Here is a 16,562-nt window from a genome sequence, read left to right as displayed (position 1 = left end):
TTATTTAGGAAGGTTCCAAACTATTTTATTACTAGTTCTGATGCCTTCCCTACATTCTCAATAAAATTTGAGGACCTGTTCATCGGGGATACCCCAAGAAGAAGGATATCATCGCTATATAAGGTTCTCAATGCAAGCTGTTTTAAGCACCCTCATACTTATATGATGAAATGGGAAGAAGAGGTGGGATCCCACATTGATGGGATGTCTTAGTATAACATCAGGTCCAGCAGTATCGCATCCTTTTGCTGACACCCGTTTTTCCACCAGTGTTTTGCCGTGGGAGTTTTGCTGAAAATGTCCATCTAAATGTTTTGGGGGTGGGAAAGGGTAAATAAAGGGTTGTGGGGGAAGGTAAATTAAAAAAATTAAATAAGTTGGACTGGGGGCAGAGGGAGAACCCCCCCAAAAATGTTTACAAAAATTTGATGACGTTTTTCTGCAAAACTCCTGTGGCAAAACACCCGTCGGAAAAAAGGGAGTCAGCAAAATGACATGGACCGGTCCAGGGCTGCTAAGGCATTGAATTGTGTTCAGTTGAAAGAAAACAGTTATAAATTAATGTATTGTTGGTTTTTCACCCAAGGAGGCTCTATAGGATCAGCCTGACTATTCCTTGTACCCAGGCAATGTTATTTCACATTTGGTGGTCATGTGCGCTTATCCAGCTGGAAGGAGGTGCTCACTCATATTAAAGCAATACCTTGGTCAGACTTATCTTTAGACCCACTCACATTATTGTTGGGTGAAGAATATAAATTGACTGATAAGATTTCTAAATTACGTACACATTTGCTGGTGGCTGCCAGGGTAATAATAGCTCGGAATTGGAAAACAAATATTCGCGCCAGACATTCAATAATGATGATTAGTAACTGATCGGGGTGGACCCGTGTCGACCTTCACTTCCAGAGGCTGGCTGCGTGGCAGTACTAGGTGATAGTACCCCAGCTACCAGAAAATAACATAGTTCTATAGAGATGGTTAGTACTGCAAATCGGCACACTGCCCAATAAGAGTTGATGCAGTTGAAACATTAGATAAATTGTTTGCAGATTTATGATCAGCTGACCTGTGTTTCGACCCTCCGGTCGTTCTCAAGGCTATGTAGTGCTGATTGTTGTGTCTAAATGTTGTACTCTTCACGTCTGCTCTAAAGTTTCCCGATGTTTATTGGGTTAAATATAGGATCTATTCATGGATGAATATCCTTAAATAATGTGAAAATTAACGGGATCTTTCCCAGGCGGCGCGGCTCAACTAGCAGTTCAGCCGCGGGGCCCTGGAACGATCCCATGTCGGCTGATCATTTGCAATACCTGTGACGGATTTGCAGTAGTAACCATCTGTATAGAAATATTCAATAATGATGGTCGAGAACATGGTTTGGAGCAGCCATGGAAAGAATTGGAGTCTCTCTTAAGGGTTAAATGCCAAAATAGTTCGAGACATGGAGCCTATTCGTTCATTTCGTCCAACAGAACGATTTTCCAAGTGTACACCACAGACCTCAACATTTGCAAGCCTTTACTCTAATAGAGATCATAATGAGACGAGGGTTAAGTTGAAGTTGCGGGAGCCTTACAGATATGGTAATTGGCTAGAAATGAAAAAGAATGTGTTTCATTGTGTCAGATCCCTCTGAGTCGCACATGCCTTGGACCTGCTTGTGATTGTTGCATTTGATATTGTTATTTCAATTATTCAGATCTCTGCACAATAGCACTGTATCTGAGAACAGTCTCTACTGAGATCGGGAACGTGCTTTGCTTGTGCTAAAAGAAAAACAGAAATCCGAATGAGTAAAAAAAAGTGTCCACAATTTACTGTTTATTTATTTATATTTATTTATTTAATTTGTACAACGCACCACGCACCCGTATGTCTCTGGGCGCACAATTCCATACCATAATTTGATTCATATCACTATATACAATGATACAAAATATTAAATTCTCCCTACTTACATTAACATGTGATTAAAAAAATCACTATATAAATTAGCATATGCTGTTAAAGTCAGATCAAGAGTTGATCAATTATGTTAACCAAAATGGTATGTGGGTAACACGTGCTGCGTTGTAAGGACTTTTGCTGGCCCTCCCCACCAGCATCTGAGGTATCCTCGGCCACCCAGCACTTTGCTGCTTCCTGAAGCTACGGGTGCTCTAAATAAATACTCAAAATAAGTTACTGTACTCTGCTAAATCTGTCATCTGGCATGGAATGCAGGTGCAAAGGAGTAAAAAATGTGCTAGCAGTATTTTAGCCATGATCAAGAATGTTATGGTATATTTATACGGTATGCTTCACGCATGATCGTCTTTGGCAAGGTTATTTTAGATGCCACATCCTTTTCATGGTTGCATGCACTCATGTGATGGTCATTTCACTCCCAGACATTCACTCTGGAGCCCATAAAAAGATGAGCAAATATGCCGGGCCTGTGCAGGGCACCCTTGGCATGGCTGATGCCGCGAGCACCGTACACAGGGTTGGGTGAGAGAAGATTGAGAAGGTGGGCACCAATGCACTCGATAAAACCTCGAGCCAGTCTTGACTCTTGCTCATCCGAACTACCGCTGCAATGTCGAAGGACCATCCAAGCCTCATCACCTTGGCCATGGGCAGAGGGAAGGTTGGGGTGCCTGGAAGAGGTGATACAAACATTGAAATTAATGTTGCGCAACTACTGAACACAGCATTTGTGGGGCTCCTCCTGGAGTTCTTTTGGGAGTGCCTGGTGTTAGGGCCTCATGCAGTGCTTTGCACTCCACTTGGACTCTGCTTATGAGGTATTATGCTTGCTTCTATGGCCACGTCTGGAGTGTTGTGCTATTTCCCAAAGCTCCGTCTAGTGTTTTTTTTTCTTCGATTTCTGGAGTGAACTTGTCCCAGAGTTCAAAGTAAAAACAGGACTGGATGGCCTTCTCATGCATGGTCATGGGAAACTTGAGAGCTCTGATTTCCCCCGCAATTGTGCATAAACAACTAGGCATCTCAATATGTTATCAGGGTTGGGGCTAAGTGATATTGACATGTCACAGGCATGATCTAGGAAATAACACATTGAATTCAAATGGCAGTGAATGCACTGAACAGCACGCAGAGGGGGCGAGGGCTTGTGATAAAAAGGTAGCCAAAAATGAATTCAGAGAGGCCTGCACTACTGAGACAACGAGGGAAAACGGGTGGCAGTTGGCACAGCCTCTCTGTGAAGACTGGGCAGGAACGGGGCAGGCTGGTTGGGTGGCCATTGTTCATATCTGATGTCTAAAATCAACCCAAAAGGTGACACCCGTTTTTTAAAAAAAAATGTTTTATTTGTTTTGGTCATAAGACCTTTACAAAAATTACAACAGTTAAAAGAGAATAAATGCAATAAAAAAGAAATCATTTCCTGTACTCACATTGTTAATGTAACTAGTTTTAAAATATCTTTTATGAGTAGGAGTAAAGGAAAGAAAAATCTATTTCTTTTAACATATAAAACAGCAGATGATTATGAGTAATTAGTCATAATAAAGAAAAAGGAGAGGAAAAAAAACAACAAAAAAAAGAAAAAAAGAGCGAAAGAAAATGATGTTAAGCAACAAGGCCAGAGATGCATTTTTATGTCCCACCGGCACCCTGTAGTTCAGCCTTGCAGGTTAGTCCAGCTCTTTGGAGAATCTGTCCGACTGCTATTGTTAGAGCGGTATTATGCCCTGAGATCAACTGGTTCCAAAAGTTTTCTGAGAGCAGCCAGCTCTCCTTGTCTACAAATTTGGAAAGGTAGTTCACTCTTGTATCCCATGTGCCACCACAGTACCGGAGTAGATGAATCAGATTTTGCTTAGCTGGATCTTCACAGGTATTACATAGTTTAATTGCCTTATGGCTTTGACCTCTGATGTCTAGTATTTCTCCTGTGTGGATTAAATTCAAGCAGACCCCTATTAAGTGACACCCTATCGCTCTTATTCTTTCTCTCCATCTAGATGATTGCGTGGTTCAGAGAACTGAATAAATGCAGTAAAGACCCCTCCCTGGTGCCCGAGAAGCTTCAGGTCTTCTGCACCATGCCAGCCCTGCAGGGATACCAGATGGCCATCGTCCTTCTGCAAAACCTAGATGTTTTCAGCTTTGCTTACAGGGTACGGCTATTTTATTTCTTCAATGCTGCGGAAGTTGAATGTATGCATGTATTTCTAAATATCATATATTTAGAATGTGTCTACGTGACAAATGCAAAGGGTTCCATGTGATAATGTTGCCTGGAAAAAGTCACCAGGTAGGCAACATTTTTTCCTTGATCCCTAAAATACTTTTCCCAAATATTCTAGGTGGGGTATCATTTTATATTATTAAATCCTATCCTAGAATATTTGGGGAAAGTGTTTGATTTTACTGAGGATGCATTTATTGGGAAACGTAGCCACCCTGGCGGCCATTTCCCAAGCGCCTTCATCACTGCAAACCATGTAAAGGTCACAAAAGGGCATATGTTGGGGATTAGAAATATGGAGGAGTTCCCAGATTTCTAGGACACTTCTAACACAGAGAACATGAAGTTGAAGTAGGATAAATAATAGAGGATTGTGAAGAATGAAGACATTTGGTGGGATTAAGGTGGGGCGCTCATTCATTCCTCTACTGCAGTAAGTGGTGTCATGAGTTCCGCTTGTAGAATATAACCAAAGGAAGGAAAGGAAAAGAGAAGCATATCCTCTGTTTAGGGGTAAGAGAGGAAGCCAAATGGAAGAGGAGGGTATAAAGAGAAAATTAAAGTGGGCCAAGAACAGAACTATGGGGCGCTTGCTATGGACAAGGAGGATATAGGACAACATAAACCTTTTCATGAACACCGAAAGGGGGTCTAGAGCCAGAGGGGTGAAACCACTATAAAGATGGGCCAGAAATGTCCAAATTAGAGGAAGAGGGGAGGAAATTGGGGTGGCCAACTCTGTCAAAGTGTGCAGATCTAATAAAACCAGAAGAGTATGTCATTTGTTATACCGAGCTTGAAGAATAACGTTGGAGATTAAAGTTTGGAATGGGGAAGCAGAGAGATGGGACAACATTCTACTGTTAGGAAGGGATTCTGGGAAGAGTTTTTAAAAGGTGGTCAATGTCTGAGTTTTGTGAGGTGGGGGAGCACATCATTAGGGAGCAAGTAACTGCCCAATATTGGGGAATTGCTGGTGGTACGTATCAATCATTATAGACGACGGGCTCAAATTTAAAGATGGTGCTGTCAGGTCCGTACTCAACACAGTGTCTTTAACCAGCACCCACCAACATTCCAGCCATCAAGTATTTCTCCTGCCTCCACAAAGGCAGAAGCATGCAGTGTTTAATTTGATCATTAACCCGGCTCTTCCCCATCTTTCTTCTAGATGTATTTACCCCAGAAACTCCAGGACGTCATCGACATTGCAGCAAATGGCCTAGTCATAATGAATGAAGCATTGAACAATGTCACGAAGAAATTGCCACCAATCCAGGAAGTGAACTCAATGATCAATCAAGCGCAGAGTTTGATCAACTTGGTTAGCGCACAGATGAGGCAGGTGAGCCTTGGCATGTTCAACCAGTATCCGCTGTTATTAGTGACGCAACACCAATGTGGTAAGGCACACATGACACAAAATGAATGAGGTTGAGGGACAGCAATGGACCAGACACCTATAGGATCTGGGGATATATCTTCAAACAATAAGGATGTTCCTAAAGAAAACAGTGGCAGCCGGTGATTGGCCAACATAAACTGGGGCTTTCTGGAAGTTTCCAAATGACGAGTGGCCAAATGATAAAGTTATGAAACCTATTATCAAGAGTTTGTGTGCCTCTTGGCGCATCCTATTCTGCAAAGCAATGTCCACATTACATAGGCAACACAACGTTCCAAACCCTAGAAATAACAAGCCGTTTAGCCTCCTGTCTAAGCTTTCAGCCCAGCTGACCCTATGTTTGGCCAACAAAAAGAGTTACAAAACTATAATCTCCAATGTCTAATCCTCTTCTAACAAAAAGCAAAACAAACAACCTCTCCTGGGATTTATTCACAGTCTGAACCGCTCTTCAGTCTTCCTGTATTCTCTGTGCCTCTTAAGGCTTTTTTTTAATGCAGACTTTATCTCAGCTGACTTTGTTTTATAGACTATCTGGTTTTGGCTTTAGGCAATGCTTGTTTTCTCTGGCGCTCCCCCGTTCAAATCCTAACGCTATACCCTCCAATCGTATTATAGATCAGATTATGTCTCATCCGGATGTTAACAAAATCCTGTGGTGAAGACATGTCCTAAAATATATCGAAGTTGCGCGTGATTTGTGGTGTTCTAGTTTTGTTCTCAATGAATTGCAAATCAAACAGATAATCTCGAGGTTAGGCACTAACATAAGAGGCAATTCATCGATCAGTGTGTCCCTTGACGAAAAAACTCTAGAATATCAATTAATCTTGTCTATGGGCCTCTAGCCGCATTTAAATTCTACTATGTATCTGCCCAAATGTTTGGCATCGAATAGGCTCAATTTTAATCTACTGCCACAAGGTTTGCTCTATGGTCTAATGAAGTACGATTTATGAATAGCTGTTGTCCGTTTTCCCCCGACAAGGTTGAGTAAAGTCTACACTTGGTACTCCTTTGCCAGATGTATGACAAACTACACATACAATAAGTGAATCCAATTTTGAAATGTATCAACGTGAGGAAATGTCTTCTGGCTTTTAACATCTTCTTGGTCTTAAGTAATCAATGGTGGGTGTTCTCTTTCTTGAATATATTTTTAAGAAAGGCACTTCAACTTTGAACTTCTTCATTGGACGCCATGACATGATGTATTCCTGATTTATGAGATGTGTTTTAACGTGTTGTTCACTTTTACCGGGCCTGTTTTACATTTTCTTCTATTATCATTTTGGATTAATATGTATTAATCTACTTTAATAAATTGTGCCATAGAATAAAAAAAAGTCCATATACTATACGACATGGTGATAGTGGGGGGAGACTTTAATGATACCATGGATTCGCTTATGAACAGATCAACCCCATGGAAGAAGAGAAAACAGGATTTAGAAATGTATGGAGGGAACTTCACCAAAGAAGAGGGGGTGTTCATTCCACTTGGGAGCCCACGCACCACTCTCAAGACTAGCTTATATCTTTTTACTATGCACAACTATTCATCGAGCTTTGGAGGCAAGATACCTTCCTCGAGGTGTTTCAGGTCACTCCCCCTAATATGCGCTCTCTTAGTGAAAGATAAACCAGGCGACAGAAACTGGTGACTCAATGCCTGCTATCTGGACAACTCCAAAATGACTGACATGTTAGAAAAAGAGAGTGAGGAATTTTTCTACCTAAACGAGGGATCAGAGACAGAACGCCATCTCTGTGGGAAGCCTACAATCTGGTATTGAGGAGGAAAGCTATATATCTCTGTAAGCAAATTATGGGAGCAGACAATGTGTATAGTGCAAACAAGTCCCCAGAGATACTAAGAGAGCTGAATAGCTTGCAGGAGGAATATAGGGCGAGTGTAACAGACTCATTGGGGGGCGACCAGTCAACTTTATGAGATGGGGGCTGAAGCAGGAAAAATGATTGCATGGTTTGAAAAAAAAGGCACTGATACAGGATGAGTTAGAGAGAGTTAACAATCGGGTGGGAAACCGTGCACAACTGTTGCACAAATCACCAGAGTTTGCTGGCTTTTATCAACAGCTGTATTATTGTCTCACTAACATGTGGACACACTCATACAGACACCTATCGGCAGGGCTTAAGGCTGGCTCAGCGGACACCCAAACAGGGGCAAGAACTGGACAAGGACATCAAAATATAGGAGGTGGGGAAAGCCATCTCCGCACTGTAACCAGGGAAGTCCCCAGGCCCAAACGGATTTCCTATTGAAGTGTGTAAAAGACTGTTGGGGAAATGTGTGCTAGACTGCTCGGTTTAGAGACATCAGAGCAACACCCCCACCCGGACCTGAGAATTATGGATATTGTTGTAATACCTAAATATGGTAACCCGTAACCTCTTGCTCTTCATATCACCCCTTTTCACTACTCAATGGAGAAACATAAATAATAGCCAATATCTTGGCAGAAAGTTTCCTTGGTTTGGCTACAGGGTTAAAAATACTGAGCAGTGTGGGTTCATCCCAGGGAGGGCAACAAGGATGAACATCAGAAGATTACAAAATGCCTTATCTAAAATAGAATTGATAGATGAACCAGCTGCCATGATATTATTAGACTGGGAAATGGCTTTTGATTCAATATGATGGACTAGGCAGTCATGAGTATGGGTAAAATGAGTTTCAGACTGAATTACACTGTCTGGGTCCAGCTTCTATACTCAAACCCACTGGCCATGGTCAAGGTAAATGTCCAAACCACAGTGTCTCTCCCTGAACCGAGGTGGCAGGCAGGACTAGGAGGAACGCATATCTTTATGTATGCCAACAACCTATGGATGTTTTTGGGCACTCTCAAGATATCTGTGCCTGGGGTAAAGCACCCTATAAACGCATTTGGGAGGCTTAACATAAACTGAGATGCATCCATATTTATACTCACGAAAGGTGATGACGAAGCGATCCCTGATAGATGCCCCCTCGGGGCAAGCAGGGACTCCTTCAAGTACCTAGGGGTCCAGATGAGTGCTAAGGAAGAAAGGCAGCAGTGTAGACACTGTATATATATATCTGTGTGTGTGGGAGGGGGAATGGGGCTCCCAGATATTCAGAGGTACATGCCAACTAGCAGTAGCAAGTGAATGGCTGTTTGACAGGAAATCCAAAGCCCATCTTCAACTAGACATTAAGCATAAGGGAAGGGCTACTCCCTGGCAGACTCTATACGGTGCACCCTGCAGAAATGGCCTCCCGCAAGCTACTAACATGGTAATACAAGTGAGGTACAAGGTAACAAAGACCATGGGATGTATGGGTAAGGCCCCTTCCAAGCTCTTATTTGGCGGAATCATGAACTTCCACTCATCAAATAATTTGGACCTTGCCCTCCTAGGAAGCCCAAGGGAAAGGAACATTAAGGCATACTCCACAAAGGGTGACTATTACTGTTTGAGACTTTGCAGGATAGATATCATCTGGGAAGTAGAGAATTCCTGACATAATTTAGACTCAGGACTACCATACAGAAACAGATAGGAGAACAAGAATTGCCAATCTGTTCCCCTCTGGAGGCGAACTTGTTATCAGACGGTCCATTGTACAAACCCAACTCCCCACTTTACCAGGACATCACAAGATTTACTTCCCTGCAGCTCATGAAATTACGAGACAGATGGGAAGGGAACTTGAGTCGTATGGATGCAGAGGAATGTGTGGAGTCACAGAGATCCGTAAGTGAAGTTGGTATATGCAGCATAGCTCGCCTTATCTTATTTAAAATCATACATTAAGTGCACTACTCTAGAGTCCTTACATAAAATGGTATAGGTTGAGAAGACGAATACCTCAGGTGGGTGTGATAGAAGCAACCACACAAACAGTGCTGAGTAGACCCACATGGGCCTTACAATCAAAATAACCCGAAGGGGGAGAGAAAAGCAACGAAACAAGCAGCACTGAGCAGGCCCGTAACCCACATCGGGTTGAGAGCACGAGTAGCGCAGGAGGTTAGAGAAAAGTAATAAACCAAGCAGGGCGGAGCGAGCCCGTAGCCCACAAAGGGCTAACCATCCTAATACCCCAGGAGGGAGGAGAAGAAAGCATTAACCGCCAGAAGGCTGAGCTGGCCCACAGCCCACCCGCGGCTGAGGAAACAACTACCCCGAGAGGGGTTGAAAAAAAGGAGACCCCCCGAAGCTACGTTTGTGACTAAAACAGGAGAGTGAACTTTGGTGTTTATGTAACTACTGGCCTATCCAGGTCAAGAGAACTCGTCCCAGGAGAAGGGATACGCCAGAGACTATACAGACTACCTGATGATACCATTATTTGAACCAATGAACTATTGAAAGACTTACATTATTTTGCCTTAATTGCGCATTCTACGAAGCCAAGGACCAAAAGAGACTGAGAGAACTCTTTGGTGGGGGTCAGGAAACCAGCCACCACAAAAGTGGTCTAAGCCAATGCTAAATTGAAGCTTAGATTCTTTTTTTCCTTCTTTCTTGATTTCTTTCGTTGTCTTTCTTTCTTTCTTTTGCTAGTGGATGGTTAGGTAATTGGTTATGGTAGCTTTGGATGGTGGACCGAATTCATTTGTGAGACATCCCCACGAGCACCGGTTTGTTGTTTTCTAATATAGGGACTAATTATAGAGCTAGGCACTAGAGGAGGTTTTCCTAATTGATTTAATAACCATTTGAACGAAACATGTCCTCTTGTGCCTCTCCTATGTCTGACTTTGCACAGGTGGTTGGTCGATATTTTCAGCAGGGAGGCAATATTATCGCCCTGAATTAGCTTCAGACGTATAGCATAGCGAGGTACTTCTAACTAATATAGGTGGGCTCAAGACTAGGTCCTCTGCTTGAGAAAAAATGTCAAATAATAAGTTTAAATGGTGTCATTTAATGGTGTAAATGGTTATTAAAACATTGGCGAAAAACATGGGTAAAAAAGCCTTACAATTTAGAATTGCTTAGTTAGGGTAGCACATGAAAAAGTCCCATACAAGCCTTGGTCACAACATCACACAGGAGTACTTTAGAATATTTTGATGTTTGCCATGTCCACAAAATATGCAAGCATAGTGGAACACTTTCATGAAGCTCACCCCACAACGTATGCCATCATTCATTCTGCAAATCAGTTCAATTCTGTGCACACATTTTGCGGCAGCATTGCCATTATAAATCACTTTGGTGAATATGCAAGGACAACATATGCCAGCATTTTAACTGTAAATAACTTTTGTAATCCTGAATCAAAAATATATGACATCACTGATACTGTTATTCACTTTGATGATGTTGCACCCATTATATGGCAGCATTGCCACTGTACATCACTTTCATTAAAGTGTTCCCATAATCAATGCTTGTATTGCTGCTGTGAATTACTTTTATCAAGCTGCTCCCACTTCATATCAGATTTATAATGCTGTACCCACAATGTATGGCAGCAAAGCCACTGCATGTCACTCTCATGATGGTGTGCCCACAATATATGCCACTGTTACAGTTGTAAATCAATGTCATAGTGTTGACTGCACAATGGCATTCCCACTGTGAATAACTAATTTTGCGGGTGTGCCTGGCCTCCATGCCAAACACATGCATGTATCACACACACACACACACACACACACACATACACACACACACACACACACACACAGGGATAACACACACACACACACACACACACAGGGATAACACACACACTCATAAAATGACATGCACCCGGCACTCAAACTCACTCACCCGTGCATGCACAACATTCAAACTCTTGCATGTGCAAACAGACACACTGTCACATGCACCTAGAGATAAATAAATGGCATCTATCAGGACGCATTCAAACTCTTGTGTGTGCATGAGCACACGCACAAAAACTGCATTACATTCAAAACATTAATGCACACATACACCATTGTTTAATTTACGTTTACAGGTGGCGATCTGCACCGTCAGTGTTCTTTACGGCCTGACTGGGGCATGCATTCGCAGCACAGAAGACAGGAAGGAACGCTTGGGGTCAGGCCCGAAACTCACCTTGGTTTCCAAGCAACCATATCAATGCAGCAGAGCAGAGCCCATAGGCCCCGCAGACATTGCATTTTGTTTTTGTCAGGGAGTGAAAGGTTTTCAAACAAAGCCACCAAGGCATAGCCCAGTGGGATAGAAGGGGTGGGGGTCACATTAGGACATGGATAAGGGGCTGAAAATTGGCCGCCAACTCCACTGCCACCAACGGCTCTGCCTCTGCCATGTGTCACATTTGATGACTATTCCAATTCACACAGGATACATAGAAATAAACTAGCTGTACCCAGCACATTAACTCTCTCTATCACTCTCTCTCTCGGTCTCTCTCTCTCTCTCTCTCTCTCTCTCACTCAGACACACACATACACTCTCTCCCTAAGCTCTCTTTCTCCCTGAAGCTCTCTTTGTCTCCCTCTGGCTCAGTCTATGTCTCTATCTCTCTGTGTGCAAGCAAGAGTCTTGTTGCCAGGTGTGCGTTTGTTGCAGCCAACCCATTAATTACTGGCAGCAGCAGGACTTGAGGAAAAACAAAGATAGCTTAAGGGGTGTGCTGTCTTTTTTGTGGTTAAAAGTAGAACGAGAACAGCAGTGACAGAGTCCTCCCCTGTGTTGGGTCCATCCTGGTATTTGGAGTCGTATGTTGTCATTGTTTATCTCACCAGAATGTCGACATCCGTGTGAAGGCATTGCCCATGTAGAAGGTAGATGAGGGGACATGTAGAGGCTCTGAGTGGGGAGGTGGTTGGTGGGGTTATGACCTACCAGAGGAGCGGCTGCAAAGTTACAAACTGTGTATTTTCAGTTTTTTATAATAGCTTCTGTTTGTGCTATATTAAACCTGTCCTTGATGCTCATAGAAAAAACTGTTAATGTGTTTTAATGTGAGCATGGACCTTAAAAGAAACAAGGAGGTTTTGCGAAAAAATGTGTGTTGTCAGTAAAAGGAGCTATTGAAATGAAATTATTTAATTGTATTAACATTGCAAGCTGAATCATTTTAAAATGCCACAATGTTCATTTCCAATGATCACTTAATTGTGTATTGTAGTCATACTAAAATGTTTACAGTTTTCTCACTGAACAAAGTACACAATCAAAACCTAGAATAACCATTTACATTATTTTTTCATAAAAGGGTGTTATTCTAAAATACACAGCCTGGAACACTCCTACTCAACTATGTTTTCATTGTTTTAATACCCTTTTGTAATACCCCTTTACGAAAAGGGGACTTGTCAAACAGCACCAATGAGGGTTCCTGGCTGCTTTGCATAAAACCAAAGTTCATTTGGGGGACATAAGAATGGCCAAAAATCTTTATATTTTAAATATATGCCTGGGATAAAAAGGTGTGTTTGAATCAATAGGTACTTAATGCACATTGGGCCTGGTGCTCATTTCATTTTTCACAATCACCCTACCATTAAAGTATTCGTAACCATGAACCATATATACTCGTTCGGACAGCCTCAATGTCTGGATATGAAAATAAAATAGCTGTAACACCTTTGTCTCCCTTGGGAACTGAGGAATATCGGAGTCAGAATTTTAGAAGAGGGTACTAAGAGTGGCAGGCAGCGCACAGACATCCTTATAGAATTATATATATATATATATATATATATATATATATATATATATATATATATATATATATATATATATATATATATATATATAAATATGAGATGCCAAATGAAATGGCATAACAAGAAATATCTGCATGCTCACCAAAGTTTGTCAATGCCAGTCATGTGTGGAACACCACCACACTGATACATAATCAGAAGAAAAAAGGGTATATCACCATTAGCACCCATATAGTTAATACGCGGGTGATTAACTTAAACTTTGCAGTGTGTTGCCACGCGGTACTTCTGAAGTTCGTTTTGTGTGTTGATGACAGCAACATCATCAACAAACTAACAGACTTTAGAAACTACTGTGTAGCGTTGCACCGCAAGGTAAGTTTTCTTTTTTGTAAAGTTAAACACACACTTAGCACTAGCGTATGAACTACTTGGGTGCCAAGAGGTGAGAGAGGAGCAGAGAAGGGAAAGAGAAGCAGGTTAGGTAAGGGGTGCTAGCCAGTAGCCTTCAGGCTGCTTGGAATGGTGACTTATAACAGAGAATACAGCACACATTCCGAGCTTCCTGATTGGACCACACCCCCCTCCAGTGTACTAATGGGGACATCAGGGCCCCTAAAACAGCAATCTTAAAGCAACCACAGTAGGACAATTTCAACCATGAGAGCCAATGGTTTGAAAGGGACCAGAACAATCGACTGCACCATTACGGCCCAGTCATGATTTAGTATTGTATACAGGATTTCACAGGTGCTGATAAAAGTAGCAAAATGTATGCAGAGGCAGACTGTAGAGGCCCTAGATGCATGTCTGTAACAGGTCCATGGAATCAAATTTTCTTCTTATGAACACAAATTAAAGGTAATTCCAGCGGAGATTCAGGGTGATTATTGAGTAGTATATTGGAAATATGTATTGAATCCGACTCTTACATGCAAATCCTAGGCATCTCATTGAAGTGCTGTTGTTGGATTGTCACTCAAGTTCAATGATTTTCATCCCTCACTTCCTGGAACTCCCTCCTCAAACCTCGGCAGGAAGGTATCACCAAGCCTCCAATCTCTTTTGACAGGCTGCACAGCCAATAGCAGGTACCAGAGGCGTTGCTAGGGGAGGCTCAGGGGGCTATAGCCCTGGGTCTTTTGGTTGTAGCCCCGGATAGAAGCTCAGGGGCTGCAACCCAAAGGCTATAGCTAGCCCCGCATCCCGCCACTCCCGACATCAGTGTAGCCCCAGATCTTTTCCAGATCTAGCAACACCCCTGGCAGGTACTGATTGTCTAATCACACCAGCCAGCCAATTTGGTTGATACCCTACACAAGACCACAGCTCAGATCTCTGCGACAGGAGGTGGAAGGTGAATACTGTAAATTAAGGTGTTTTATGGTGCTTCGCTACTTGCAAAGTGTGACAGGGCACTGGTAACTCTGCAGTAGCAAGCTGAGCACTTAGGATTGCCAAAGCCTGACTGCCACCTCCAGCTTTCCCCATCTACAGTGGAATACAAAAATATTGTAAGACTGCATGATACAATGTCTCCACCCCTGTCTCTTCACAGATCTCACCCCCAACTCCCTGGACACACTCGGCAAACCACAGGGCAACAATGTCAATAGGTGTCTTTCCTGTAAATACACTGCTGTCTGGGGTGCAAACAATTCTCTATAATACTAATTTGTTTATTTGTTTGCGGTTTGTTATAAACCTTTACAAAATAGAGCAAAAGAGCAAATAATTTAAAACATATATATCTTAAAAGAACAATTCATTGCACTAAGATCCAAACTGCGAACTCATAAATACAAAATGGAAAACACAATTAACATTCACCCATAAATAAGAACACTGAAATAAATCACCAGAGCATCAATATTAACTTAACCCAAACTGCAAACTCATAAATGTAGAATAGGAAACCCAGTTAGGATACATCCTTATGCAAGCATAATTAGGTAAATCACCAGAACATCGATATTAACTTAACTCACAAACTGATTTTAAAAATGTAATTAGGTGTATAATCAAAATGGGAGAGTTTCCATGCCTCATTTTGTACCAAATATACTGATGATCAATACATACATTTGAGGAAAACAATTCAAAAAAGTAATCAGTTCTCTGCTTAGTCAACATTGGGCATATTAGCAGGATGTGAAATAAAGTCTCACCCACCCCCACCTGATTACAGAATCAACACCATTTCTTATCCCCAGATGGGTTTCTCAGATTTAAAATAGAATTTGTGTGCATAACATTCAACCTGAATCTCATAAAGGAATTTCTGATAGATCTGGATGGATATGTCATCAAGTAATTTTCCATGCTCGGGGAAAGCTTCCAAAATGAGTGGGCTTCATTGTAAAGTTTAGACTCAACCACTTTACTCATTGTATGAGACCAATCAGTCCCACAAATGATTAATTTACATTTATTAGGCTTATTCAAAGAGTACTCTTTGCAATACCCAATTCTTCCAACGCCGATTCAACATCCTTATTTAGTCTGGTCATGAACGGACAAGTAAGGTCCCTTCCCGCTTGTGTATACAAGTTACTGCAGCCTCTTACCCATTACCAATGAGTAAAGAGATTGCAGCCCAAATTCATAATGTATAATGTATAATCTCAATTGGAATGCATTTGGGTAAAAAAAAACAGAATGCCCCTCCAAGTTATACCTTTAAGGACCTTCAAAAAGTCCATAAAGTTGGTAGCAAACAATTACAGACCATAGATTAACCTTGGTGCCACTTTTCTCAAATAGAATTCCAAAATTGGTTTCATGGTAAATCTCCCAAATTTTCTCTCTATCAATCTTATCTGTCTTAAGGCAACTTCTGCTTTAGCCTTGAGTTGGTTTATAATCAAAGGAGCAGAATCAGTACCCGAAAAACAATACTCCGAATACTTGAAGGCTTTTTGCGGCTTGATGTATTTACCTTCGCAAAACCAGGTATAAGACTCCTGTTTCCTATTAGGTTTACCCATACAGATAATGATTGTTTTCGATGGATTTATTGACATGTGAAGTTGGCTTATGAATAGTTCGAACTCTTTTATAAGGCGCTGCAGACCCACTTTGGTATTGTCTAACAAAAAAAAATCGTCTGCATACGCAAGCCATGAAATACACATACCATTCAGTTTGGTAGAAACCAAACCCTTATTAAAGAACACTGTTTGGGCTCCACTGACGTATACATTAAAAATAGTAGGCGCCAGCATACATCCTTGGGCCAAACCATTAAGAGTTTCCATCTGTGAAGATAGCCCGCCTTCAGAGTTAAGTCTTATCACCA

The 16,562-nt window shown here is 41.8% G+C and overlaps 1 protein-coding gene across 2 annotated transcripts in view; it reads left to right on the top strand.

Annotated features, from left to right (window-relative positions):
* Positions 1-16,562, top strand: part of ABCA12 (ATP binding cassette subfamily A member 12) — a 700,854-nt gene that overhangs the window by 394,689 nt on the left and 289,603 nt on the right. For both annotated transcript variants that reach the window (XM_069615933.1, XM_069615934.1), the window contains exons 19-20: positions 3,981-4,136; positions 5,379-5,552. In XM_069615933.1, coding sequence (XP_069472034.1) covers positions 3,981-4,136; positions 5,379-5,552 — 330 coding nt within the window. The remainder of the gene's footprint in view (positions 1-3,980; positions 4,137-5,378; positions 5,553-16,562) is intronic.

The sequence above is a fragment of the Ambystoma mexicanum genome, chromosome 9, assembly GCF_040938575.1.
Source record: "Ambystoma mexicanum isolate Mex_15411 chromosome 9, UKY_AmexF1_1, whole genome shotgun sequence".
Taxonomy (NCBI): Eukaryota; Metazoa; Chordata; class Amphibia; order Caudata; family Ambystomatidae; genus Ambystoma; species Ambystoma mexicanum.
This window is presented reverse-complemented; position numbering and strand designations above follow the sequence as displayed.